The sequence below is a fragment of the Hippocampus zosterae genome, chromosome 2 (genome assembly GCF_025434085.1).
Source record: "Hippocampus zosterae strain Florida chromosome 2, ASM2543408v3, whole genome shotgun sequence".
Taxonomy (NCBI): domain Eukaryota; kingdom Metazoa; phylum Chordata; class Actinopteri; order Syngnathiformes; family Syngnathidae; genus Hippocampus; species Hippocampus zosterae.
Genome location: NC_067452.1, coordinates 13,264,182 through 13,290,499, shown reverse-complemented (window position 1 = coordinate 13,290,499; position 26,318 = coordinate 13,264,182). Strand labels below are relative to the sequence as shown.

At 43.5% G+C, this 26,318-nt stretch overlaps 1 protein-coding gene across 5 annotated transcripts in view; it reads right to left on the bottom strand.

The window, feature by feature from the left end:
* prickle3 (prickle homolog 3) overlaps nt 1–24,928 on the bottom strand; it is a 28,390-nt gene extending 3,462 nt beyond the window's left edge. The window contains exons 1-9 of one of the 5 annotated variants that reach the window (XM_052058025.1): nt 24,695–24,927; nt 24,326–24,428; nt 12,679–12,761; nt 7,775–7,958; nt 6,434–6,547; nt 5,956–6,093; nt 3,928–4,131; nt 2,492–2,678; nt 1,260–1,541 (exon numbers count right to left, since the gene is read on the bottom strand). In XM_052058025.1, the coding sequence (XP_051913985.1) occupies nt 1,260–1,541; nt 2,492–2,678; nt 3,928–4,131; nt 5,956–6,093; nt 6,434–6,547; nt 7,775–7,958; nt 12,679–12,725 (1,156 nt within the window). In that variant the 5' untranslated portion in view covers nt 12,726–12,761; nt 24,326–24,428; nt 24,695–24,927. Of the gene's footprint in view, nt 1–1,259; nt 1,542–2,491; nt 2,679–3,927; nt 4,132–5,955; nt 6,094–6,433; nt 6,548–7,774; nt 7,959–12,678; nt 12,762–24,325; nt 24,429–24,694 lie in introns of all 5 variants that reach the window. The other 4 variants (XM_052058026.1, XM_052058023.1, XM_052058024.1 and 1 more) reach the window with 4 other exon arrangements.
* Nucleotides 24,929–26,318: the final 1,390 nt, after the last annotated feature.

The following is a 26,318-nucleotide window of genomic DNA, read 5'->3' as shown; positions in this document are numbered from 1 at the left end:
GTAAGTGCTGGCTCTCTCAAGTGTCCCAATACATATCACTGCTTTTGACAGTTGGCTTTTGGTTCTCAGTTTTGCTCGTCAATGTGTACTAATGAGGTGCAAAATACAAATTTTGACCTGCAAACTGCAATGCAAATCCACTTATTGGAAGCTTTGTTGTGGGGGGGGGGGGGGGGGGGGGGTTGGCAATATAAAACACAGGTGTCAAACTCAAGGCCCAGGGGCCAAATCTGGCTCGCCACATCCTCTTATGTGGCCCACGAAAGCCAATCAAACATGACAACTTCCATAAATACTAAAATCCTAAAATGTACAAACATGTCAAAAAACCCTCTTCAAGTAACATAAATACAGTAGTTGAAAAAACTATTATTCTCGACTTCTTTCCAGGTCATAACTGCCCTCCCTAGGGAAACCCAAACTACAATGTGGCCCTCCACAAAATGAGTTTGACATAAAATATGCAGGACAGTGGCTCTCAAAGACCGGAGTTGCCCACCCCTGGTCTATGTAGTTCACAATATTCTGTTTGGCTGACGCGGGCGAAAAGGAATTGACATTTTTTTCTTTTTGCTGCTCATAATATTGTCACATTATGCCGATGATATGGCAATTTTAAATTCAAGCGAGCGATAAACTCCTTCGATACAGACTCGGTACACTGGTCTCGCTGTCTACACTTGAAACGTGTATCTGGTACCGGTCGCCAGTGTGTTGAAGTAGCCGGTGGGTGTAGCGGATAAAATATGCAAGGAAGAGAGCACTGCAGAGGACAGCCAAACACATGGTTGCACCGGATAGCATCAACGTGACTTGGCTATTGTTAGCATTACTGGACACACTGGAGCGGCTCATTAATAAATGAGAAAAAGAGTTGTGTGTGCCTATGAAGCGATGGGACACATGCGAAAACCATACGAAGCCAACCATATGAATGGGTCTCAAAAACCGCTCTGGGTCTAGCACGGAGTGAGTGCCTGAGTGCAAACTTGCACAGTGGGTGAAAGACGAGGCAACAAAGCAGCGTGAGTGGACGTTGATGGAAACAAACACGCATGGAAATGACCATTTATTGGGTGCCCCCAAATTATTGTGCCCTTTTTTTCTTCATGAGTGATGAGTTGACATCATAATTATCGTGACGGCCCTACATACAACATAAAATTCAAGACCCACATATCAAAATTCTAAACTTTTTAAAGGTGTTATTTTCACATTTCCAGTCTTAAGTTCCAATGGGAACCCTGCTTAATACTTACTATTCATAACTGTTTGTAATGGAGAACCGCACTGCAGTTGCTGGTGACGCCAGCCCAGCCCGCAGCGTTTCTGCTGAAGAGGTCGGCTCGGGATGGCCGAGTCGCAGGAGTCCGAGTTATCAGGATCCTCCCCGAGTGAACAGGCCCTGGAGCAGAAGATGAGCCCCCGTCGAGGCAGGAAAGGGCGACCCAGCAGAGGCAGGCGGCAACGGGCGCAACAGAAACAAAACTCTACGGCGTGCCAGCGTTGACCCTCATATGTCATCTGGCTCTGGCCAATGCCTGAAATGAGATTTGTATCGTTTGAGGGAGCAAGACAAAGAAAAGAAATGAAACGTACAGATAAGATTTTGTTTGCTTCTAGGGCTAACCACATTTTCAGTTACTGAAAAAGGAATACATTGCTACCATGACTCACAAGTTTCATTCAGTATTTGACGACGCTCTTAACTTTAATCATCCAAAATCAACTTTCCTCATTGAAATGAATGCAAATGCCACTCCCCCTCCCCAAAAATGTAAGCATTAATACGGGGAAACTTTTTTCCCCCTCAATTGCTATCCTTTGTTTCATCTCCCTGGACTTAATCACACCCGTGCAGTACATACACAATGAATGGATTCATCCCTGCAAAGTGAAAAGTAAAAAGGCCTCACGCTGTGTCGAGCAGCGAAATGTCCGGTTAACAAGGCGACATGGCCTTCAGATGTCTGTGCGGGACTGAAAGTATGAAAATAAGCTGGTGGTGGATGAGAATAGGGGTTAGCCTGGCTATTCTGGGCTAGACCAATCACAGCTAGTCTTAAAAAGTTTGGACCAGGGGGCAAGACGCGACTGGCGACCAACGAGTGCATCTGCGCAAAGTGAAACTCCATCTTTGTTGCCAATATTTTAATGCGCAGACAGCTGCGTGCTTACAAGAATTATATTCAGCATACAAGTTGTTTGCCACAAAATGTACCAACATTGTAAACAACAAAATGATGAATAATATTTCATTTAAAAAAGGTTGAATGTGTTCAAAGCGTGTAGGAAGTGTAAAACTGTATTTTAAAAAAACAAACCATACACTGTATTTACGATGCAAAATTTCACTTGTTGCAGGTGATTCTAGAACCCATCCTTTGCGATAAATGGACTCACTGTCAGTGAATTTGCAAAGAGCAAAGGTTGATTTGCTGAGGCTTCGCTGTATCGTATTTGATCTCGAGAAGCGTTTTGGCACCGGTACCTATTTGTTCTCCGCAGGTGTCACAGTATTCCGCATAGAGGGACTCATAGCAGGAGCAGCAGTATGGCCGACACTCTCGCATGATGTAACGCTGACCGCCCAGTGCTGCCTCACACTCAAAACAGGTGAAGTGATTCATGTGCCAGAACCTCCCTTCTGCCTCTGTGCATTCGTCTGCAAAAATAATCTTGGATGGACACACAGGACAAAGAGAGCACAGATAAAAAGGCTTTGAGTTGATAAAATGACATTAAATCAGACATTAATCAGTATCTTGAAGGGATGAACAGATTATGGTAGGGGTGGGCAAACTACGGCCCGCGGGCCGAATCCGGCCCGTTGATCTTTTTAATCCGGCCCGCCGAAGATTGGTGCACAATTAAGGTTTGATTGCATTCATTTTGTTTGGACTTGTAATGACAGGTATTTCAACACCAGGTGGCACAGTTACTTCAAGTTGTAGAGCACAGGGAGGGAGGGGAAGACGAAGAAAGAGGGAGAGAGTAATGACCATGGAAGGGAAAGTGATATGTACTGTACCTTATTAAACGAAGTGGGTAACAAAGTACGAAACATTCAGGAGACGCCTGGAGTCCGAAAGACTCAAATCTACGAGACTTTGAAAAACAAGGAAGCGATTCTTACTCAGTCCGATTTTATTCAATTTCCATGCTCAGAGTGAATTGCTTGTGGCTCGAGTAAATGAACATTTCCTAGAATGGTTTGATTGTTATGTTAAAAACTTTCCACAAACTGGACAGCTAATAAGAGTCGGAGAGCAGTCAAATGTGTAGAGCGTGAACAACAGGGGGCTCAGTACACATCCTTGAGGAGAACCGGTGCTGAGCGTGATGGTGGAGGAGAATGTTACATTATTACTGGCATACAAAGACATTGTGCTATTGGCTTTATTTTCTATTTCTATTTCTAACTTTTGGACCGGCCCTCCACAATATTTTCTGCTTCTCATTTGGACCCCCTCGGGAAAATAATTGCCCAGCCCTGGATTATGGAATTCAAATCGACATCGCAGTGTAGTAGAATATAATTCTCAAATTGCGAGTGTGTAATACATTTTGATACTCATTATGTTTTCATTATTTATTATTATGAAAAAAAAGTGCCATTATCATTTAAATTTCACGACTGCATTTTTCACTCCTTATCATTAGAGTGATCATGAACGCTATTGGCAGCCCAAAATGAATGCGACCGTTCAAAAATACATGGGAAGCAGACCTTAAAAAAGTAATTTCAAATTCAATTTCAATAGCAACACAGAGGGGGTGGGGGCAATGATATTATTTTTCAAAATTATTCATGCATAGAATATTTCCTAAAATGGCATTACAACTTCAGTTTACCACAAATGTCCTTTTCCTTACCCCACTGTCCCTGACTTTTTTTTTTTTTTTGCATTGCTAGTTGGCAGTCACCTCATCACAGGCTTGACACCGTGGCTTGAGCCTCTCAGCGTGATGCCGGCCGCAGTAGATGCGTCCGTCGTGGTAGAAGTAGATCAGGTCAACCAGCAGCTCATTGCAGTAGGCGCACTGGAAACACTGAGGGTGCCAACAAGTGCCGTTTTCCGCCCGACTGGCGAATACGGCGATGTCGCCGCCACTGATCTTTCTGCCACACTGGAAAAATGTATTTCACTCAGAGACTCTGGTGTTTGTTGTTTTCGTGCTGAGTGTATGTCAACATTTAAATGCCCATCATGCTAAAAATATGGCTAACCACAGAACGGACGTCACTGACACGGTGCCCACATGAGGAGCTTGCCAGCCTGCTGTAAACAGAGCATAGCAGAACATTGTGGTTTTCTCGGAATGTAGCAGAAGTGATCATTTAAAAATGTAAACGCAGCTGTATAAAGAAATTGTGGCATATTGATACAGTTTGCATATGTGACCTACCTTTGGAATGTATGAAGTATGACAAATCTTTAAATGACCGGTCTTCACATGTATGAACATGTAATTAGTAATAACAAAACATAGAATTAACTCAGACAGCTGTTTTCGAAACAGAGTTGCTCATATTGCCAGCCGTTTGAGACTCGGCTCTTAAGGCCCACAGAATATTGCGCTCAAAAATAATCTCAACAGAAACCCGACCAAAAGAAAGAGCGGTGTCGCTAGCTTTTTACGTTCTTAAAGAATCAGCAGGAGAACATGGGTAGGTTTCACCCAAAACACTGCTTTCTGACCAAAAAGTAGAGAAAACGAGCATTTTGTATTTGTTTTTTCCACGCAAATATTTTTTGCTTTTGTGACACCTCGAACTATAAAACAGCAAAAGCAAGACCGGGATAGGGCTTCTGCTGGTCCAATAATCATTCATTTGCGGATATCCAACTAATAAATGTGCAGTAAGCAAAGCTAACCTGCCGCATGACTCGAGTTGACTAACAGTGGTTTATTTACATGTGGTTTGTCATTAGGGCTGTTCACACGGCACACATTTGCTCCGGCGCTGCACCGATGTATTTTGTTGCGATATATTTTGGACCGCAGCAAATTGTGTGGAGCGTTCACACGTACAAAGCCGCTGAGCGTGATAGCACCGACACAGCGTCGGTGCAGCCCCACCTGCGTTCACACGGCAGTTTCTGCAGCGGAGCAAAACGACAGAAAACAAATGAGCTGTCGTGTTGGTTCTTTTTAAAATGTATACACAACTCAAGCGACTACTGGACAGGCAAGTCCTTCTCCTTCTCGGTCTCCGTGCCTTCTGCTCGAGACTGACCGCCCACGAAAACGTAAATCAACGATGACTTCAATGACACTCAGAAAAGCAAACACTAATGAGCCAAACAGAAAATCAAGAGAGGAAATCACAAAATAAATTATATGGGGGGCGGGGGGTTGTGAACACAAAACAAAGGAACAAACTACACAAACAATTCTGAGACAGTCCAGTCTCCTACAAAAGGAAAGATGTTACCAGCCAAGTCTTGTGTCGTTATTAAACAAACACATGACGGAAGTCCGACAGAGCACGAAAGCAACGCATTCTCGCCATACGTAGTCTTCACAAGCATTTGCGCTGGAGCAAATTTGACTCAGTTGCGTTCACGCGTGCAAACTTACATCGGTGCTGCTTCGCAAACGAGCATTGGCTCCGGAGCAAATTTGATCCACCTCAGGGAGTGGTGTAAGCCTTTTTCCGGGGCTACGCCGGAGCTAATTTGCATGTGTGAAGGCTCTACTGGGGCAGCCCCGGGGTAGCACCGGACCAAATCTTGCCGTGTGAACAGCCCTATTTACTCCTCCAACGGTGTCATCTTTGCTTACAAGCACGTCAATGTTTCTACTACGTGATGCAATATACCATACTTATACATAATCTACGGGAGAGCAGTTTAAATAGTGACATAAAACGCACAATTTATCTCTCTAAAGATGAGTGAGGCTGCTGCACTGTGTATGCATGACCCTGAAAGAAAAATGCGGCTCTACCTGCTTGCACACGGCCCCAGTCATGGTGACCGGGAAGAGTCTGACGACGCCTCGGCCTACGTTGTCTCGTTTCCTCTGCTGGCTGAACAAACGTAGCTCCCTCTTTTCCTCTTCGTTTAGCGAGCTGCAGTAATGCGGCTGAGAGATGAAATCAGATGCATCACATTCCCAATCTCCAATACAAACGCTGTTGCGTCCTGGAAAGTCAATCCCTCCGAAACTTCAACGAAACGCATCTGAAAACATGTCTCCAAAGACAACCCAGATGCCATGCGAAATTTGCTGAAACGTCTCTATTTTATGTCTGTCGGGCATCTGGGGTCAGCACATTTTACTTTACTTTTATCAAGTAAGGTTTTCTTTACACCTACATGACAACTAAGCAACCGCAACGAAAGCTCCAAAGTTTCTTCCACGGAGGTCTGTGCTTTTTTAGGTCTCTTTTGATAAAGTTAATTGTGTGAGAGAGTGACGTTACCTCACTGTCATGAGCAGGAAGTTGGTGCAGCAGCTGTTTGATTCGGTATCGTTCCCCTGCGCTGTTCACAAAAGGCACCCTGTCCTCTGGCAAACTGCTAAAATACTGGTAGACCTGCAAGGCGGGGTATTCACAGAAAAATGTGTGGTTGAGTGAAACAAATATTAATACAAATATTAAAGTTTAAGACGAGGACACCCTAGGTCGCAATTCAGTGATTGACGTTGGATCGGTTTGTAAGGAGCGACGGCCCGGCGAAGTGAAGTGAAGTACTCGAAGAGCGGTGGTGCACTGTTTTTTATTCAGCACACGTACGATCATTTATATACCAGCAAAGCGGACGTTAGTGTAAACAAACGTCCAGCCCACCCGGGGGCTGTGATTGGTTGGTAGCGAGCGGCAGCGGGGGCCGCCGATTGGCTGATCAGTCTCGCGGCGCGAAATTCAAATGTCAGAGTTCTCAGAGGGCATTTGTGGTTGCTACAGGTTGGACTCCGCCATGGCTGGCCTTTTTCACTAAAATCTGTTCATGACTTTTATGGACAGAATTTCTAGGCGCAGATGAGACAGTGAGAGGGTCCTCTTTGGTGGCCTCTGTATTGCATCTCTGCTTTTTGCAGATGAAGTGGTACTGATGGCTTCTTCAAGCCGGGATCTCCAACTCTCACTGGTGCAGTTCGCAGCAGAGTGTGAAGCGGTTGGGATGAAAATCAGCAACTGCAATTCTGAAACAATGGCCCTCTGTCGGAAAAGGGTGGAGTGCCCCCTCCAGTTCGGGGATGACGTACTGCTACAAATAGAGGAGTTTAAGTATCTTGGGGTCTTTTGTCGCTGAAACAACACGGCCGAAACAGGATGTTGTGATGACACAAGCAAAAGTCTTTCATGCAAGTGGGCTAACCAGTGTAAAAGCCAGTTGCTGCTCGGCTGCGACGACTGGGACTTTCCTTTCCTTTCCTTTCCTTTCCTTTCCTTTCCTTTCCTTTCCTTTCCTTTCCTGTTTGAGCAAGATCACCGGGAAGTACTTGGAGAAAGGTAGCGTGAATTTAAAAAAATGTTGAAAAAGCCTCTTAAGTGACTGTCACTGATGGGGACAACCTGACTGATCGAAGGAGTGCTTCTTGAAGTCCTCATAGTAGTTTCTTATCAAAGTTGCGTCGGCAATACAAGACGTCATACAATGATACAGGTTAGGAAAAGCACAGTCAAATCCATTTACTGTCCTTTGAGATGCTTGAAAGGAAGCACCGTTTCAACTTGCCATGACCAAATGACATTTTTTTTTTTAAACAAAGGTTGAGAAAAGGTTCAAAGAGCTGACTTTCCCAAGAATGGTCTCACCTGCTCAGGCTTGAGGCCGGGCGGAACCCAAGCGTATTCCTCAGACGCGCAGCCCGAGTCGTCGTCGGAGATGGAGTGCCTGCGGAAGTCTGACACCAGCTTTGTCATCATCTTCTCCAGCTGGCCGGGCAATGAGCGGACGGCGTGCTCCTCTCGCTCACACTTGCAATGCATGCAGATCTTCCTGTGGATGCAATTGACAAAAAAATATCAACGGCATCTTCTATTATTTGTTAGCGTATCAGCATGTGAGCGTCGAGAACGAAAAATGTGAAGACATTGAACCCTCAATCGCAGAAACATTGCAACATCTTGTGGAAAACTTTTTCCGGAAGAGGGAAAGCTGTTGTAGTTGCAAAGGGGGGCCTACATCAATCGATTTTTTGTTACGTCTGAATGACAAATGGACAAAACAAGGTAAAATCTCAATCTTTGAAAACAACCCCAGGTATAATTGCAAAGGTTGGTTGAGTTGCCCGTTCTCGCACGGCAACTAAATTTGATTTTTAATCCCATCACCGACGTAACTACGGTGCAGGGATCACAACTTGTCGTCGCACCAACATCACACTTGCATTAACGGCAGCGAGTCTCTTCATTTGCGCCCCAAACAGGTGGGAAATTAGGTCAGTGGCCTAAGCCAGAGGGGAGAAGATGGGCGCTGTTAATCTCCCTCTCAGCCTTGGACTCCACATCTGTTGTTGAGCGGGTGCGCTCATTTGTGGGCAGACAGAGGGGTGTGATCACATGGTACAGGGGCGACCATGTGGCATGAAGTGTATGACATCTCTGTTGTGTAAGAGCCTGCCAGCTGGTACTAGTGGCTCAAGTTGGCACAAAGCTGCTTTATGCCAACCGGCACAGACTAACATCAACAACACAAAAACGCCACATGTTAAATTCCGACTGTTTGCGGTCAATCACAAACATGCAGACTTTTAAGTTGTAATATCACCTGACCAAAAAAACATGTCAAAACTGTTTGATTTCTTTACATTGTATGTAATTATGCCAGCATATTGATGTTATACACTATTGTGTCACTGTGTGCTTTTTTTAAGTGTCCTATCAAAGAATACTATTTTTCTCATTAAAAAATTTACAAACATTTTAGCGTGTTTTTTTGGGAGGCCGGAACAGATGAATGGCAGTTCCATTCATTTTAATGTGGAACGATTTGAGATGTGAGTGTTTTGCGGTACAGGCTTGGTCACAGTCTGAATTAAAACATTATCTCAAGGCACCACTGCGGTGGTTCTTGGCAGATAATGACCTGCGTGGTGCACAGCAACCGGACCATGTACCATGTCCTCGATAGCAAAACAGGACACACACATGTTGGGTGTATGGAAATAGCTGGAGCCCACACGGCCGCCGTCCGCCAGGTGATGAAAGCAACTTCCAGCAATGCAACAGACTTTTGGCCCAAACCCGCCCCATCAGAGTTACCGTTGCCAAGTGTTGACATGCTTTCAACGTGGCACTTTTTGCGCTCCATGGACAACAGAGGAATCCACGCTAGAGATAAGATCGGGCCGCGAACCCGAAAATGTCAATCATTGCTTCGGGTTCGGGTCGGGCTTCTCTCTCGCTGACTTTTAATTTTTATTTTTTCCGAGGCCGTCAATAGTTTTGGCCACGAGAGACCGTGGTTCGCCAAAAAAAAAAAGAAAAAACAGAAGTTGCCTCATCACAACACGTACTGTACTAAACTCTTGGAATGACAATTCAAAGAACTCCTTCCTGTCTCTGTCTATGATCCACCCATCATTAGTCCTTTTTGTCTCTTTGCTTCTCTCTCTTAAAGCGCTGCGCTAGATTCTTAAGGACGTACTGCTGCGGTGCTTTACGGCCCAATTTGCAACCCGTCAAAATGACGGACGGCCTTGAATTTTCCCCGTCCACTCTTAAAAAAAAAATCTGTCAATGATAGAAAATTGTCGGTGAATGTAATTGCTTCAGAAACATAAATATAAAATATGTAAATGTTTATACAGTCTTGTTTAACTTAGATTTCGTTCCAAAAGACAGGCTTTGTTATCGGAAATCACCCCTCCTCCTCCTGAGTCCTCACAAATAAAATATGAAATGTCGGGTTTGCTACGGGCTCGGGCCTGCAAATCAAGCCAAGCGATCGGGCTTGGGCCGGGTCAGGCTTAAATATGAGACATGACCCCATGATGTCCTTATTTGATGGAAATATCCGCTAAACATGACGTGTGCCACAAGTGCATCTTCTGTGCGTCAGTATTATGACCACAAGTGTCCACTTCATGATTTATGTTTCAAATGGCATTAAACTGAATTCAAATATCAACACTGTTAGCTTCACAACCTTGCAGATGCATTTCCGCACATACTACCTTTGATTGCTTACCAACAGAATTTACAATTTTTGAGTCAAATATTTTATGCATGTGTATTGGTAGCTTTTATCGCTACGGTTTTCTGTTAAATTTTGGTGGCGAGATTTCTTTTGAGAATATTTTGTAAACAATTACTTTCGGTTTGGGTCACATATGCCAGATGGTGTGACAGAATCAGGGGGAGGGAGAGAGTCAGAGGTGGGAGAGAAAGACGGAGAGAGAGAGAGAGAGAGAGAGAGAGAGAGAGAGAGAGAGAGAGAGAGAGAGAGAGATTGCTGGAGAGAGAGAAGGGAGAATTGTGTCATGTGATGGACTTTTATCATCGTTGATTTATCTCCGACTGAGTTACAAGGTGCACATGGTACTAAATGTTTGAGTCAAAGAGATGATTATACATATCGATTGTAAATAATGTGGAATATATCATAGACAATCAAAAGCATTATAGGCAAAAATAAATATAATGTCGACTTGAAAACAAAACAATCAGGTCTTACTGACATGCCTGCCTCAACCAATGTGTTTGTCACAGTTTTTTTTTTTCTCGTTAGCTCAAAAGCAAGTTCTCCTATTCGCAGACCGTCCAAGAACAAGGGCGTGATATGGCTGCAGCGTCCTGGACTAAATAGGAGAAAAATGGACAGGATAATCTAATGCCATTATTGCAAACTAAAACGATTCTTGTGTTTGATCTCCGAGTCAGGCAACGGTGCACAAGACACGTTTTGGTGACTCATTTTTATCTGCAATCATGACAACTGAGTCCAGTTTAGCATGCAGACCAAACGCCAGCAGTGCTCTTGTTTAAAACTCCCTCAGATCCCTGCACTCATTTCTCCTTTTGTGCGGATCTTTTCAATGTCATTGCCGCCCCCGACTCCCAATCTCCACTCGTGCCGACAGTTGGCTGGAACAAAGTGCATGCACATGTACGTGACTTCTGGCATGATATGCAGCTTTGTCCAAGTCTGTGAGGAAGACAACATGGCGTACGTGGGGAAATGTGAAATGCATACTGTACGTGAAGTCACAACACCACCAGTCTGCATTCTTTCTATCGTTGAACGTGTGTGTATTTTCAGCTTGGCTGTGAACACATCAACTTTTTCACTCAACTGGATTTTCTCATAAAATGGAGACCATAGCAAAAATAATGACTTCAACTTACAATCTGTCAACTTTTGACTAACAAAAGTTTGACTTTAGTATTAGTTTTGAAGCCGTAAGTAGAAGTCATTATTTTATTTTATTTTTTTTGCTTAAAAAATTCTAACCAATGAATTAATTATAGTGGTGCCTTGAGATACGAGAGACTCAAATTAATTTGTTTGAGATACAAGCCATCATTTGGCCAATTGACTTGAGATGGGAGCACACTATATGATGGCCGTGAACTCAACTCGAGCAGCCGTTTGACGCTCACATTTTCAAGGACGAAATGTCATCAAAAACCTTTACTTTTCAAAAGATGAGGCGAACTATGCAGGGTGTCAACTGTCAACTCAACTCAGCTTTAATAAAAATAACCCTCGCTGCATATAAAGAGCTGCACAACTCAGAACTTGGTTATGAGTTTTAATACATTTTCCACTTTGACGATCGAACGTTAACACACCAGCTTACACCCTACGTGGAAGTGCTGAGTGCAGAGAATCTGGCTTTGCATTAACTTGAGCTAACAACCTGTTATAGAAAACAATGCGCTATCTCAGGACGGTGTACTCCTGCCCCGCCCCCACCCCATTAGGATAAATGCTGTAGCTATGGCCATTACCAGCACACAGAATGGCCATGATTACGATTGGCGCATACATCTGATCTGCTCTTCCTGGAGAAGCAGATCATTGTTAAGCTGATTTCTACCGTGACAAGAATTAACAATTGTACTTTAGTAGAAAAAACACTACACTTTCAGGGAAGTGGCACTCAATGAGGGCTCTTGTTGATAATTAGCCGATTGAGCAACAACATCTCCTCTTTGTTATATTTAAAGGCTGTTTCGCACATTATTCACGTTTTAAAGATATGAGGAGGGGCCAATATCTTTTTTCTACATACATACATACATACATACATACATACACGCACACACGCACACACACACACACACACACACACACACACACACACACACACACACACACACACACACACACACACACACACACACACACACACACACACACATGCTGTTCACCTTCACTTCTGCATTCGGTGAAACCTCGACTATTTGTGGATTCCTTGTCCGTAAATGCGTTTTAAAACAACATTTGAACTGTGTTGTTTGATATGTACCGTTTTAATTATTAAAATAGGCCAAGGATGGGAAACTGGGCAGCCTGCGACCACAGTCTAAGTGGCAGAAAGATGTGAAACAAAAAATAAGGGTCCTGAGACTCTCTACCCTATTTCATAGCTGTAGTTTCAGGCAAGCAACAAAAAGCACAGGGAGGAACTGTGACCTCCTGAGTGAGGAAAAACACTTCCTGTCAAGGAGGCACGGCAACGTCACAATCAAGAGGGTCCTTCAGTTCGTACCTCCATTCGTGGATGTGGAAGCCGGGGCACTGGTCTCCACAACGCATGCAGGGCTGCCCTCTGTCTGGGTCCTCTTCCTCCTGCTGTAAAAAAGCAGTTAGGCTCACATCATTTTCCACCGCAAGCAGACCAACCTCGCTCTGGATGCACAACACCGGACAGAGGAGCAGACGCTCGCATTTTCTGCATGGTGTGGTGGAAAACCGCCTGTCTACTGATGGCACACGGATTAGCTAATGGCAAGAACAAATGGAAATCCTGCATTAGCATATGTGCATTGGCATAGACACGACCCCTCAACCCGTTCCACAAAAACACCACACTGTAGTTGTGCACCAAACATAGTGAGATACGGGAAGCTTCTCTCGCTCTGCACTCATCTCACACAGGTTTTGGAAAACATGGGGAGGTAAATGCTCTGATCCGGAAATGCCTAATCATATGAATTCGCAAAGAACATTCCATCCATCCATCCATTTTCCACCGCGTATCCGGGGTCGGGTCGCGGGGGCAGCAGCTTTAGGAGGGAAGCCCAGACTTCCCTCTCCCCAGCCACTTCTTTGAGCTCTTCCTGGCGGATTCCGAGGCGTTCCCAGGCCAGCTGGGTGACATAGTCTGTCCAGCGTATCCTCGCTCGTCCCCGGGGTCTCCGGCCAGCGGGACATGCCCGGAACACCTCACCAGGGAGGCGTCCAGGAGGCATCCTAATTAGATGCCCGAGCCACCTCATCTGGCTCCTCTCGATGTGGGGGAGAAGCGATTCTACTTTGAGCCCCTCCCGGATGACCGAGCTTCTCACCTTATCTCTTATCTCGCAGGGTGTCCGGGAGAGCCCGGACTCCCTGCGGAGAAAACTCATTTCGGCCGCTTGTATCCGGGATCTCGTTCTTTCGGTTACGACCCATAGCTCGTGACCATAGATGAGGGTTGGAACGTAGATCAACTGGTAAATTTAGAGCAAAGAACATTCTAAAACATATTCCACAATAAACACCAACATTTGCTTCATTTATTATTGTTGTGCTTTTGTCTATTCATCCATCCACCCATCTTCTTCTGCGTATCTGGAGTCGGGTCACTGGGGCAGCGGCTGTCCTGTGTCCCAACCGGTTGACCCAGTTTCTCACCTTATGTCTAAGGGAAAGCAAGGAAACCCTGCGGCAGAAATTCATTTTGGCTGCTTGTGTCCAGGACCCACAGCTCATGTCCATAGATGACCCCTGACCACAGAGTTTCCCGAAGCACATGGTCAAACTCTGACTCCAAGTCTACACAAAACATGTGTGGACTGGATTGGGCAAACTCCCAATGCACCCTCAAGAACCCTGCTAAAGGGTGTGGTGCTCCACAGCCAGGGCACAACCCACACAGCGCCTCCTGAATCTGAGATTCAACTTCCCGAGAAACCCTCCTCTCCAGCACCCCTCAATGGACCTTACTAGGGAGGCTGAGGAGTGTGATTACCTGAAGTTGGAACACATCCTCTGGTCCTTTTCTTAAAAAGAAGAATGAGTTTGAAACTTTGTCAATCCAGAGGCACCTTACCTGATGTCCATGCGACGCTGTCAACCAGGACAGCCCCACAAGAACAAATATTGTCAAAAATTGTCAAATATGCTCTATATGTAACATACAGCACAGATGAAATTACTTTCCTCTCTCAACCACAGTGCAAATATTCATAGATGTCCCCCCCAAGTATTATTTTTAATGTTAAATTGAAGATTCCTGATTGTAAGTGTATGAATGGAAAAGTGCCTGTTTCATGATCATTTAAAACATTTACTCAACTCGTTGGAAAATTCACGGTTTTAAATCTTGCAACACTTTCTATGAAAGTAGCTTTAGTGCTCCTTTGAGATGTCAGACCGCCCCGTGCCATTGTAAGACACTTGTTATGCATTCACTTCCTACCTATGCACAAAGATGCTTTTTACTGTATAGTCCATGCTTTATGCACTGCCTTTGTTGGTCATTCGGGACTTGCGTTTCGTGTGTGTGTTTGTGCGCGTGTGCGTGTGTAGACCGGATGCCTGCTGGTTTTGGAGCTGGCCGGAAAGAAGCAGACACAGGATGAGAGCTGCACCCTTTCCTGCTGACTGAGCCCTCCACTTTCTTTTCCTACGTTAACAACCACACTATCATCAGCGTGTGCAGTTGACAGCAATAAATATTTTTTTTTCTTTTAACTCCGCACACCTGAAAAGCACTGTAAGCACATTGATAAGTGTTTTTTTTCCATATCAGTTATGCATTGGACACAAGATATACAAAGGCACCAAAAGGGGTTGAGTGAACGCTGGCGCGTTTTGGCTGCCACTGCTCAACCCGTATTGTTTTGTGTTTTTTGTTATTGTAAAGTGTCCTTGGGTATCTTGAAAGGCGCTCATAAACAAAATGTATTATTATTATAAAAGACTGTTAGCATGCTCTTCTTCCTAAACACACACACACTGTCACAGTGTAATTGCAGACAATGTACATTTCGCTTAGATGCAGACAGTTTAATGTGCAAAGCAATAAAATGAAAGAGGGGCGGGGGAAGGGCTTTGAACAGGATACTTGCAGGTATCTGCTTAGTTTTTTCTTTTGTTGGATGCCTGCAGCCACATTTTTATTGGCGTTCAGATCAAGCCTGCTTTCATGGGTACTATAATAGTGAATGTTGCAGCCCAGACAGTATCATGCAGATTCAAAAAACAACCACAAAAAAGTAATAGTGTTGTTCAATACTTCAATAACGGACAATCGAACTCAGTTTTGATCCTATTGCCTTTTTAAAAATATAGGCTAGCATGCATGCATGCTACTGTATGTTTTAAGATCGCACCAGTTTTACCATGCCCGCGTCCAATAATACAAAGCGTCTTGTATATCCGTTGAATACAGAAAGAGCACCGGCAACTGCCACTACGCCTTTTAATAGGGTGCACCAAATGGTCGTGAAAATACGGTGGGTATAAAGGGGTTGTATAATCCAATGGACAATCCTGCTGGAGTACGAGTATGGAATTAATAATTTAATCATTAATTTCATGAAGCCTATGTATAATAAACATTTGTGAAGGAAAATAAGAGTGCCTCAAGTAATATTTAGGCTTTCAACAATAGTTTATGAACACTGGGTGGCGCCCGTGTAACCTTGAAGAAGAAATGTGACATGATGCCATGTCGTGGCGCTGTGCTACACCGCAAATATGTGAATACATAAAAGAAATATGACATATTGAGATTACTGCAGTGATCAAACTCACTTTTTCACAAATATCGATCAATCGGCCACCGATCGATCACAGCAACCTTGATTTAAGTTTGATCAAAACATACAAGGTCTACAATTCGTTCTGATACTTTTTTTTAATCCCACCGCTTCACAATAATACAGGAGAGTGTTGCATTTACATCTCTGTTTATTTGCCAGTGGGCAAATATTGTATGGGGCACTCCGATGGAGCCGTTGCGTTGTTGTTCTTGACTCTTGTTTGGTACACATCCATGCAAGTAGGGTTGACGACAGCTATTTACTAACGCTGACATGGAAACTGAGCCTTGGAGGCACACAAGACAAAGCGCATTTACATTCAACACTGTAAATGATCATTACAACGAGCAGGAATAGGAGTAAATAGCCGCAGGATCAGAACACCTTCGGCAATTGCGCCCAACCAACCCCCATTTGATCACAGGGCACCGGAGGCTTTTTTGCTGACATGACATTCGGGGAGTCGACAGATGAAATCACACCAAATGAACACCCTTGTATTGCCTTTTTTCGACCTGAATCTATGTGACGCTTTTTTTTAAGCAAGCTGGAACTTGCTTAGTCTATTTGGCTACAGCTACAATTCAGTGTTTGAATGCAAGATGTTTCGTTACATACACGGCTGCGTCGATTAAATTGATAACGCAAACAAATTGATTCTAAAAATTGTCAATTGAACAAACAGTATGAAAACAATTACGCAACAAGCACAGTCATTCACAGGCTGCTGATGGCCATAATTCTCACGGTTCACTGAACACATAGACTGGCTAACGGGTTAGCCAATTAACAGCCAGCCAACACTGAGCTCTCATTTGCGGGCAACCACGTCACTACACCTAAGTCACAGATACTTCATGAGAACAAGAAAATGATTCCCCCAAAATTAATCATGCCTGCACTTCACATGCACTTATAATAACGCAAAAATCTTTTTTTGCCGAATTAATCGATGGGATAAGCCAGTGGTCCTCAACTAGACATGCTGTAGGTCCAGTTTTTTTTTTATAAGACCAAGGTCCGGTCCCATGCACGGCTGTCATGGGGAGCAGGGCTATATGCCCATTTAGTATGGTCAAGCCAAGCTTATACAAATCAACACTCCTCACAACCAACCAATAATGGGGTGCGTGAAAAGAACAATTACAGTGCAACCCCGCTATGCGAACACCTCATTTAAACGACCACCTTAAAAATACGACCGGTTTGGACAGTCCCAAATAGAACGCCTATGTATTGTATTGTATTGAAACCCTAGAAATGAGACCACCCCGGAATTCAGAATTGCGACCGCGATATCCGGTCCCGAGGAAGCTATCGCCTCATAATTACGAGCAGGAGTGAAAATGGCAGCAAGCAAGAAGAGAGTTGATTTGACCCTACAACAGAAAATAGAAGTTATTCGAGCCAGTGAGCAGCCAGGATCGAGCCAGCGAACATTAGCTGAGCGGTTTGGAGTTGGAAAAACTCAAATCCAAACCATTTTGAAAAAGAAACGGGAGCTCCTCGACGCATACCAAGCGAACGCTAGCTCTTCGAGAAAGCGCCTGTGCTACCGAAGCGACTACGACGACGTGGACGAGCTAACTTGGCGATGGTTTCAAAAAGCGCGCAGCCAGAATATCCCTATCAGCGGAGAGATGATCCAGGAACAGGCACGAGAATACGCAAAGGAGCTTGAAAAGGACGAAGACTTTAAAGCGTCCAACGGTTGGCTGGATCGTTTCAAACGAAGGCACAACATTGGAGGCGCTAAGCTAACAGGAGAGCGAGCCAGCGTAGATCCTGAGACAGTCCATGCTTGGAAACAGCGGCTACCTCAACTCACAAGAGGGTATGATCCCTGTGACATCTATAATATGGATGAAACAGGCCTTTTCTATCGAGCTCTACCTGATAAATCACTTGTTATCAAGGGTAGTGATTGTGCTGGTGGAAAGAAAGCTAAAGAGCGCTTAACCGTGGTTATGTGTGTAAGTGCCACAGGAGAGATTGAGAAGCCGTTAGTTATTGGCAAGAGTCTGAAGCCTCGCTGTTTCAGAAATGTCAACATCAAAAATCTGCCTGTGTTGTGGACAGCAAATCGCAAAGCATGGATGACGAGTGAAATTTTTCACGAATGGCTGACAGCGTTCAATGCAAAGATGCAGAAAAAGAAGAGACGTGTGTTGTTGTTGCTGGACAATGCACCCTGTCACCCAGCTGCTTCGGAATTCTCTAATGTCACGCTGCAGTTTTTACCAGCGAACACTACATCAGTGTTGCAACCACTAGATCTGGGCATCATCCAGAACATGAAGTGCCACTATCGTACGTCTCTCCTTCGTGCTGTACTGTGCCAAATTAAAAAGGGCTCTGCATCAGAAATTTCAAAGGGCATCAACGTTTTAGATGCATGCCATTGGATTCACACTGCAGTCCAGAATGTGAAGGCACACACCATAAAGCGTTGCTTTGAAAAAGCTGGTGTTATTTCAGAAGAGGGCAGCATCTGCAGTGACACTCCCGACGAAGGTGACAGTCTCACACAGCTTGGTGAGCTCTTGCAAGACACAGTGGACCATCTGCATCTGGAGAGCTCCTTATCCCTCAACGAGTACACCACAGTAGATGAAGAGGCACCAGCTATTGAAGATCTCCAACAGGGATGGGAGAAAGACTTAGTTGAGGAGTATAAAACAACCAAAACTTCAGCCACCAGAGGAGAAACCGTGCAGTCAGACGATGAGGAGCCAGATGAGCCATGTCCAGCAGAACCGTTGATCAAAAGCTACACGGAAGCAATGAAATGGGCCGGGGAATTGAAGCAGTTTGCTATTGCCAACAGTCTAGACTCCATCCTTTGCAACATTATGTCTGTAGAGTCTGGACTGCAAGAGGCTGCTTTGAAACACAATAGCAAGAAACGACAATCTACTTTGGATAGTTACTTCCTCTAAGAACCATAGTTTGTAGCTGTAGTTTTTTTCTCTTGCCTTATACATACTGTACATAGACTATTCAAATGCTTAAATTTCTTTTGTGTACAATAAAGTTGCATGTACATTCCATCATTTATTACTCATTGTGTGTACATGACGCTACAGTATATTGTTGCATGTGAGCCACATTACTTCTGCATTATCATTACTGCATGCCACTTCAGAAATCAGACCACCCCGAAAATAAGACCACCTTGAGCAGTAACATAGGTGGTCTTATTTCTGAGGTTGAACTGTATTCACTTTGCCAGTACACAGCAAATAATGAGAGGTATTGTGTTGAGGCACAGGAACTCTTTTATTTTGTTAAGTTGTGCCTGCTTAAGAATAGAAATAGCCCTTTTAGGGAAATAAGACATTTTTACTTTAAAATCAAATAAAAAATTAAAAGAAATCAAAACCTGGATGGCACAAAATTTCTTGAAATTCAACGAAAAGAAGACAGAGGTGATATTTTTTGGTCCCAGTGGCCCTTTTACATTCCATCCAGTAGACTTGGGCCCCCTGTCTCCTTATCTGAAATCAATGGTCTCAAACTTGGGCCTTAAACTGGACAGTGATTTCAAACTCGATCGGCAAATTGGTCCCGTTGTTAAATCCAGCTTCTTTCACCTTGGACAGCTGGCCAAAATAAAACCTCTCCTCTCACATGAACACTTTGAGACAGTAATTCATGCCTTTGTCACATCCCGGTTCGATTACTGCAATGCCCTTTACTTTGGAGTCAGCCAGTCCTCCATTAAGCGCCTTCTGGTCCAGAATGCCGCTGCTCGCCTCTTGACTGGTACTCGTAAGAGGGAGCACATAACTCCTACTCTGGCATCCCTTCACTGGCTCCCCATTCATTTGAGTTATTTTCAAGATCCTCCTCTTTGTTTTCAAATCTCTAAAAATCTCGTGCCACCTTACCTCTCTGAGCTCATCCGCCCCTACACACCTGCCCGGCGCCTCAGGTCTGTGGACCAGTCTTTGTTAGAAGTACCAAGAACTAAACTGAGGCTCAGAGGGGATCGGGCCTTTTCTGTTGCTGGTCCCTCTCTCTGGAATGACCTCCCACTGAACATTCGGCAAGCCTCCTCGCTGCCCCTCCTCAAAACTCACTTGTATTCTTTGGCGTTTGACTCAGCATGATTTTACTGCTCGGTGCTTTCTACCGCCTTTATTACCATTTCATCTTACTGTTTATTGTGTATGTTAAACAGCGATGGCTGTTTGAAACGTGCTCTATAAATACTGTTGACTTGACTTGACACGCTAAAACATGTTTTTAAAAAGGCAACTCAGCAGAACTGAGTTCGGGTGTATTTTATTTAGCCATCGTACAACGTTCTCACGTTTTTCGATCAATCATCACCCAGAAATCCATCAAAGTCCTCACCCTCTGTATCAGAAGCAGAGGACTGCACATCCCAGTTGTCATTGAACGCATCACATGCTAAAGTGTGAGTTGCTACGCATTGCCGAGCGGAAAGAAGGAGCAGCAAAGGCAAAGTCAACATTTCTCTCGTGTGAAGCTTTCCTACATTTGAAAGTAAAGAACAGAGCGAAACATGGTGGCAGCGCGCGTGTGTGTAGAAAGAATTGAACAATTGTGCAAGTACCGTAATCCCTCAAAAACGTCGCGTTCCCTCTCGTTGTCAGAGTCACTCTCATTGCCATGTGGCTCCACAGAAATGATGCCGGGTTTGCCAAAAACTCGAACAACAGTGCAAGTTGAAAGTGCAAGACACGTTCGTCCAAGCAGCCACAATCCATTTGCAAATTGTGGCGTAACTCGCCCAGCGCTGCCTCCCACTCTTTGTAAAGTTGTGTTTGCCATCGATCATCCATTGTTCCCATGCCGTTCGCAACTTTACTTTGAACGCCCGGTTGATGCTGATGTCCAGCGGTTGGAGTTCTTTAGTCAAACCTCCGGGAATAACGGCAAGCTCAGAGTTCATTTGCTCAAATTGGTTTTTCACCGCTGCTGTGAGATGGGCACGCATGCCAAAAGTATAACCGATGGATTGAAGTTTGAACCGAGCTTCGTAGGCGTGTCTCTCTGTCGAATTTATTTTCGGGTGTTCTTAGAAACCAAAACCGAAGTTGTTTTGCAACAATGCACATTGCCACACTCTATACAGGTGTTGGTACCTGCTCGCGGCGTCCCTTTAGCGTCCACTTACACGCCCACCCTTCACCCATTGGCGGACTGCTCCCCAGCATGCCTGTCCTCTCTCACGTCTGCCTTCTCTCTCTCTCTCTTTCTCTCTCTCTCTCTGTTTCTCTCCCTCCCTCTCCATATATGTATATATACACGCCCACCGCAAAAGAGGGAATCACAAAATAAATTATATGGGGGGTGGGGGCTTGTGAACACACAACAAAGGAACAAACTACACAACTCAGAGACAGTCCAGTCTCCTCCAAAAGGAAAGATGTTACCAGCCAAGTCTTGTGTCGTTATTAAACAAACACATGACGGAAGTCCGAAAGAGCGCGAAAGCAACGCATTCTCGCCGTACGAAATCAACTCTTCACAAGCATTTGCTCTGGAGGAAATTTAACCCAGTTGCGTTCATATGTGCAAATTTACATTGGTGCTGCTTCGCAAACGAGCATTTGCTCCGGAGCAAGTTTTTAAACCACCTCCCTTAGGTGGATCAAATTTGCTCCGGAGTAAGCTGTTTTCCGGGGCTACGCCGGAGCTAATTTGCACGTGTGAACGCGCTACTGGAGCAGCCCCGGCGTAGCACCGGACATAATATTGCCGTGTAACACCCCTTTAGACACACCGCAGAACCTGCTACCTCCACAAAGGTGAATCCTTTGGTCCATTCGTCCTGAAGTGTACCATACTCGTCATCTTTTTTTATTTTCACCGTCTTATTCGTCGAAGGATTAGCTTTGAGCTAATGACGGAGCGGGCGTATTCAAAAGGGGCGACATAGGCCAGTATCATCTAATTAAAATTGCCCCTGACAACTGCAGGACACGACCAGTGAAAAAAGTCAATGAATGTATTAAACAAACGAGAATATTTTGTTTTATCTGCGAGCCAGATGCAATCATCAAAAGAGCCAAATATGGCTCGTGAGCCATAGGTTCCCGACCCCTGCTATAGAATTACTGATCTAAAAATATTCAGTGCTGAAGTTTGGCTTTTTTTTGTTTTTTTGCTTTATTTCTTTTGACACCAAAAAAGCTTTGAGACTGTATTTTTTCAAACCCATCTCAACTTTTTCAGAAAAGAAATTGAGATCAATATATTTTTTTCTTTCCAGAGAGTGTGAAAATAATGTCTTCTTTGTCAAAACCTGTAGGTAAAAACAGTCTTTCATAAATTAAGATTTCAAATGCTTAGCAATTTATAGGACAAGATAACCAAACAAATTATTTACATTCTGTTCTATGGATCCCCACCAGTCTACACATCTAACAATACGTGCAGTATTTTCTATATCAGCTATGCTCATTATCTTCAAATATGTTCACAATGTGCTTTAGAAGTGTGTTTTGTTGAATGTTAATGTGTTTTAAGCACGTGGAAGGAGAAATCCTTGTGAACAAAAATGTTTTACACTCTCCAGTAGATATGGAATAGTTTAAATACATTTAGAGAGTATGTTGTGTATATGGTTCTACATGAGGGGAGATTCACTTTCCTGCACTCTTAACTGATTAATATTTGATTCCTCAGTGATTTGCAATTTACCACTATCAAGAGAACAAATATTTTAGCATCAAATTGGCTCACTTTTCGAGTGTCTATGGGAGAGTTGCCTTCAATATTGATACCCAGAAACACAAGAGTGTAGTCATTGTATACATCAGTGAAGAACAAGTAGCTGCACTGCTTCAATGCATTGAATTACACAAAAGCCGCATGCCAACTTATTCGGTCTGGAGATGCAGTAGGTTAGGCACACTTGCACAAATTAATGCAGGGGAGTCCAAACTACCCATTTTACTATAATCAACTTTGGTACGGTACATGCTGCGGGCCACCCACCACCCATTTGTGCAGGGGCCTGCAGCACATACTCAAGTTAATAATTGACACCAGTTGTGTCATTTGAGTGATAGACTCCTTACTTTATTTTCCACACTTGGTGGCAAAGCAAGAGAAGAGAACCAGACGAGAACAAGAAGGAAAAAAAAATCTCATTTCTCACTTTCTTGTTTTCATCAATGTGCAGTAGTGCCGAACACAAAACATTTTTGTGTTTGTTTTTTTTTAAAGAAAAAAATAGCAATTCATAGCTGTGATTTACATTTGAACAGGTAAGTTGATTCAAAACTAGAAATTCACACAGTTAACATGATAATTGAAAATGTGGATAATATGGTGGCCCAGTGTACCAGTACTACGGTACCTCACCATAAAAAATGATGCAATACTGCATAATTTTTACTCAACGACTTATTTGTTTTCCCCCATAATGACTTATGCATCATGACATAATGAACATAGTTTTTACTTTTATATTGGGGCTATTGTGAACTGTCCAAATAAAATAAAATAAAAAAAGACAAATATATGCTGGTTTACACATGCCTACGTTTTGGGACAATTTTTGTGAAACAATCTTGACATTGTAATCAGAGCTAAAAATCTGAGCAGCTGCATTAATCTTTTTGGTTTTGTTTTATATGTGAATTGTGTCCATTTTTGTTTTATTTAATGATTAGGGAATATTTAAAGTTGTTTTCAGATTTTTTTTCTGCTGTCCAATATATTTTTTTAATTAATAAAGATGCAATGCATTATTCCACTGTTTTCGTTAAGGTTTTAAGTTTTTGCCATTATATCGTTTCAATGTCGAGGTAATTGAGTAGTATCGAAATTAGAAATTGGGAACGTGACATCACTCCTGGCAAAACAGATTGCAAATGAAGACAGGCTCCAGCACGCTTGCCGCCCCAACACACCCGTAAATGGCCCTGGTCAGGACAAGCAGTGTTGAAAATGGATTGATGGATGGATAGCATGCTGTCATTTTTGAGCTGACTAGCCTTTACGTTTTGTTAAATGGCTCAAATAGAGAACTCAAGCAAACATTTTACACATACCTGCTATGAGAAAATACCTTCCACAGACCTCATATATGTACATTTGGTTCCCTGTCTATCCTATTTACAAGTCGCTATTGCACTTCTAAGCACGCTTGTCATTCTCTGTACACAACTACAGCCAACAATAGACTCCATTTCTCCTTCACCCCCACAGGTTCAATGGATGAATTTTCTGACAAGTAAATGGGGGTGGCGAAACAAGTGCAATCAAAACAAGATTTTGTCAGTGTTTAGGTCAAGTCAGTGAGTCAGTAGTCAATCACTTTTTGGCATCAGGCGGAATCATGGTGCGTAATGTTAAATGTATTTCTTTTTAGAAAAGGTCATATTTCATCTGCATTATACCAACCTGCGCCGTCGGGAGGCTGTGAAGTATTTGTCCCCCTCTCCAGACTCACCTGACTCACCTTGAACATCCGAAATGACACAACTCACAAAGAATGTGGAAATCTCTGGGACAAAGTATGGAAAATCAATCCGGAATTACCTTTTATTTTATTTATTATATTTTATGTATTTGACTTATATATGGAAAATGGTACAAAAGCCAGGTGACGAGATGGTTCAGAGAAACTTGAGGACTTTACGGCAAATTCGAAATGACATGGGTTTAAGTATAAAAAAGTTTTAAGTATATAAAACAATGAAATTATTCACGCGGAATCGTATTTCAAATCGAGGTGAATGACAACTGAAACGTATCGACCGCCACACTTACCGAGCAGTTGGAGGGTCGTTTTTTAGACCCGCGTAGAAACATGACCAGGGTGCGTTTAAAAATGCAATCGAGTATCCAACCGGATGAGGTCAAAGGGACGACATAAACATCCCAATTTTCTATCTGTGTTATAGACTACATTATGTTACTGCCAAACTACGTCCAAGTCTCAGAATGTCTTCGGCTAACAACTTCGGCAACTAACAAGCTCGCGTTGACTCAGAAACACAAACTTACTGCGACCTATCAAAGTCAAATAAGCTAAACCGAGATTTACTACTTACGCAAAAAAAATTCAAATAAAGAAAACGTTCGCGTAAAAGTTTGTAATATATCGTTCTATTTATATTTTAATAGACGCACTAAAAGATTAAATTGTGTCCGTTAACATGCTTTTACTTTTATTTTGAATGTTTGACTCCCTCAGTGTTGGCAGATAGGAAGTTCCTGTGAACTTGACTTACCTCCAGTTTTACCTTGAGAATGAGAGGCGTGTACTCGCGGTGTTGTTGGCAAATGGACATAAGAGAGGTGACTACTTTTACACACCACCACTCGCGTGAAAACAAGCTTTCACACACCATTGCCAAAAACACGAATCTTCCTTATTAACTTTAAGTCCTGCAGATATTTTTCCGAGGAAACAACTCACCGTACTTAAGCGTAGTCACACACAAATCAAGGACGATGTATTATAGCAAACAAGCAGCACCATATGAAATTCATGTTGGTGCAGCTCAACCCCCCAATAACAAACTCGCGCATCAAGAATCAAATGAGCTCCGTATTAATTGCTCAATAGTTAGCCGTCGGCAGCCATCTACTGGCTATCTGGTACAACGCAGGTGAAACGCAAAAGTAGTTACCCAATAAGACTTTGACCTTGACCAATGAAATAAAGCATCGGTGAAATGAAAAGTATTAAATTTTCACGTTATTAGCGAGTCATAAAATCCAAAATTACCAGTTACATCCAATCAACATCACGCGTATATTCGTGATTTTAATAGTAATCACATGCATACGTTTATCTGTAGTTTTCGTTCATATTTTCATTGTACTAGCCCAGTGGTTCTCAAATCTTTGACACCAAAATGCCACCTAGAAATATTCCCGAGTACCACCGTAGTAATCAACATTAAAAGTTAAATACAACAGAGCTGTACTTAAATGGAAAAAAGGTGAAATAAATGGAGCGAGCGAGAGTGACAGATTTAAGCCACTTTAACTTGATGAACAGGCCCAACATTTAATTACGTGATTATTTCGCCTACCACTAGAGGGAGTACCACACTTGGAGAACCACTGTGCTAGCCTTTAAATACTTTCATTCATTCATTCATCTTCCGAGACGCTTGATCCTCACTAGGGTCGCGGGGGTGCTGGAGCCTATCCCAGCTGTCTTCGGGCAGTAGGCGGGGGACACCCTGAATCGGTTGCCAGCCAATCGCAGGGCACACAGAAACGAACAACCATTCGCACTCACACTCACTCACTCACACCTAGGGACAATTTAGAGTGTTCAATCAGCCTGCTATGCATGTTTTTGGAATGTGGGAGGGAACCGGAGCACCGGGAGAAAACCCACGCAGGCCCGGGGAGAACATGCAAACTCCACACAGGG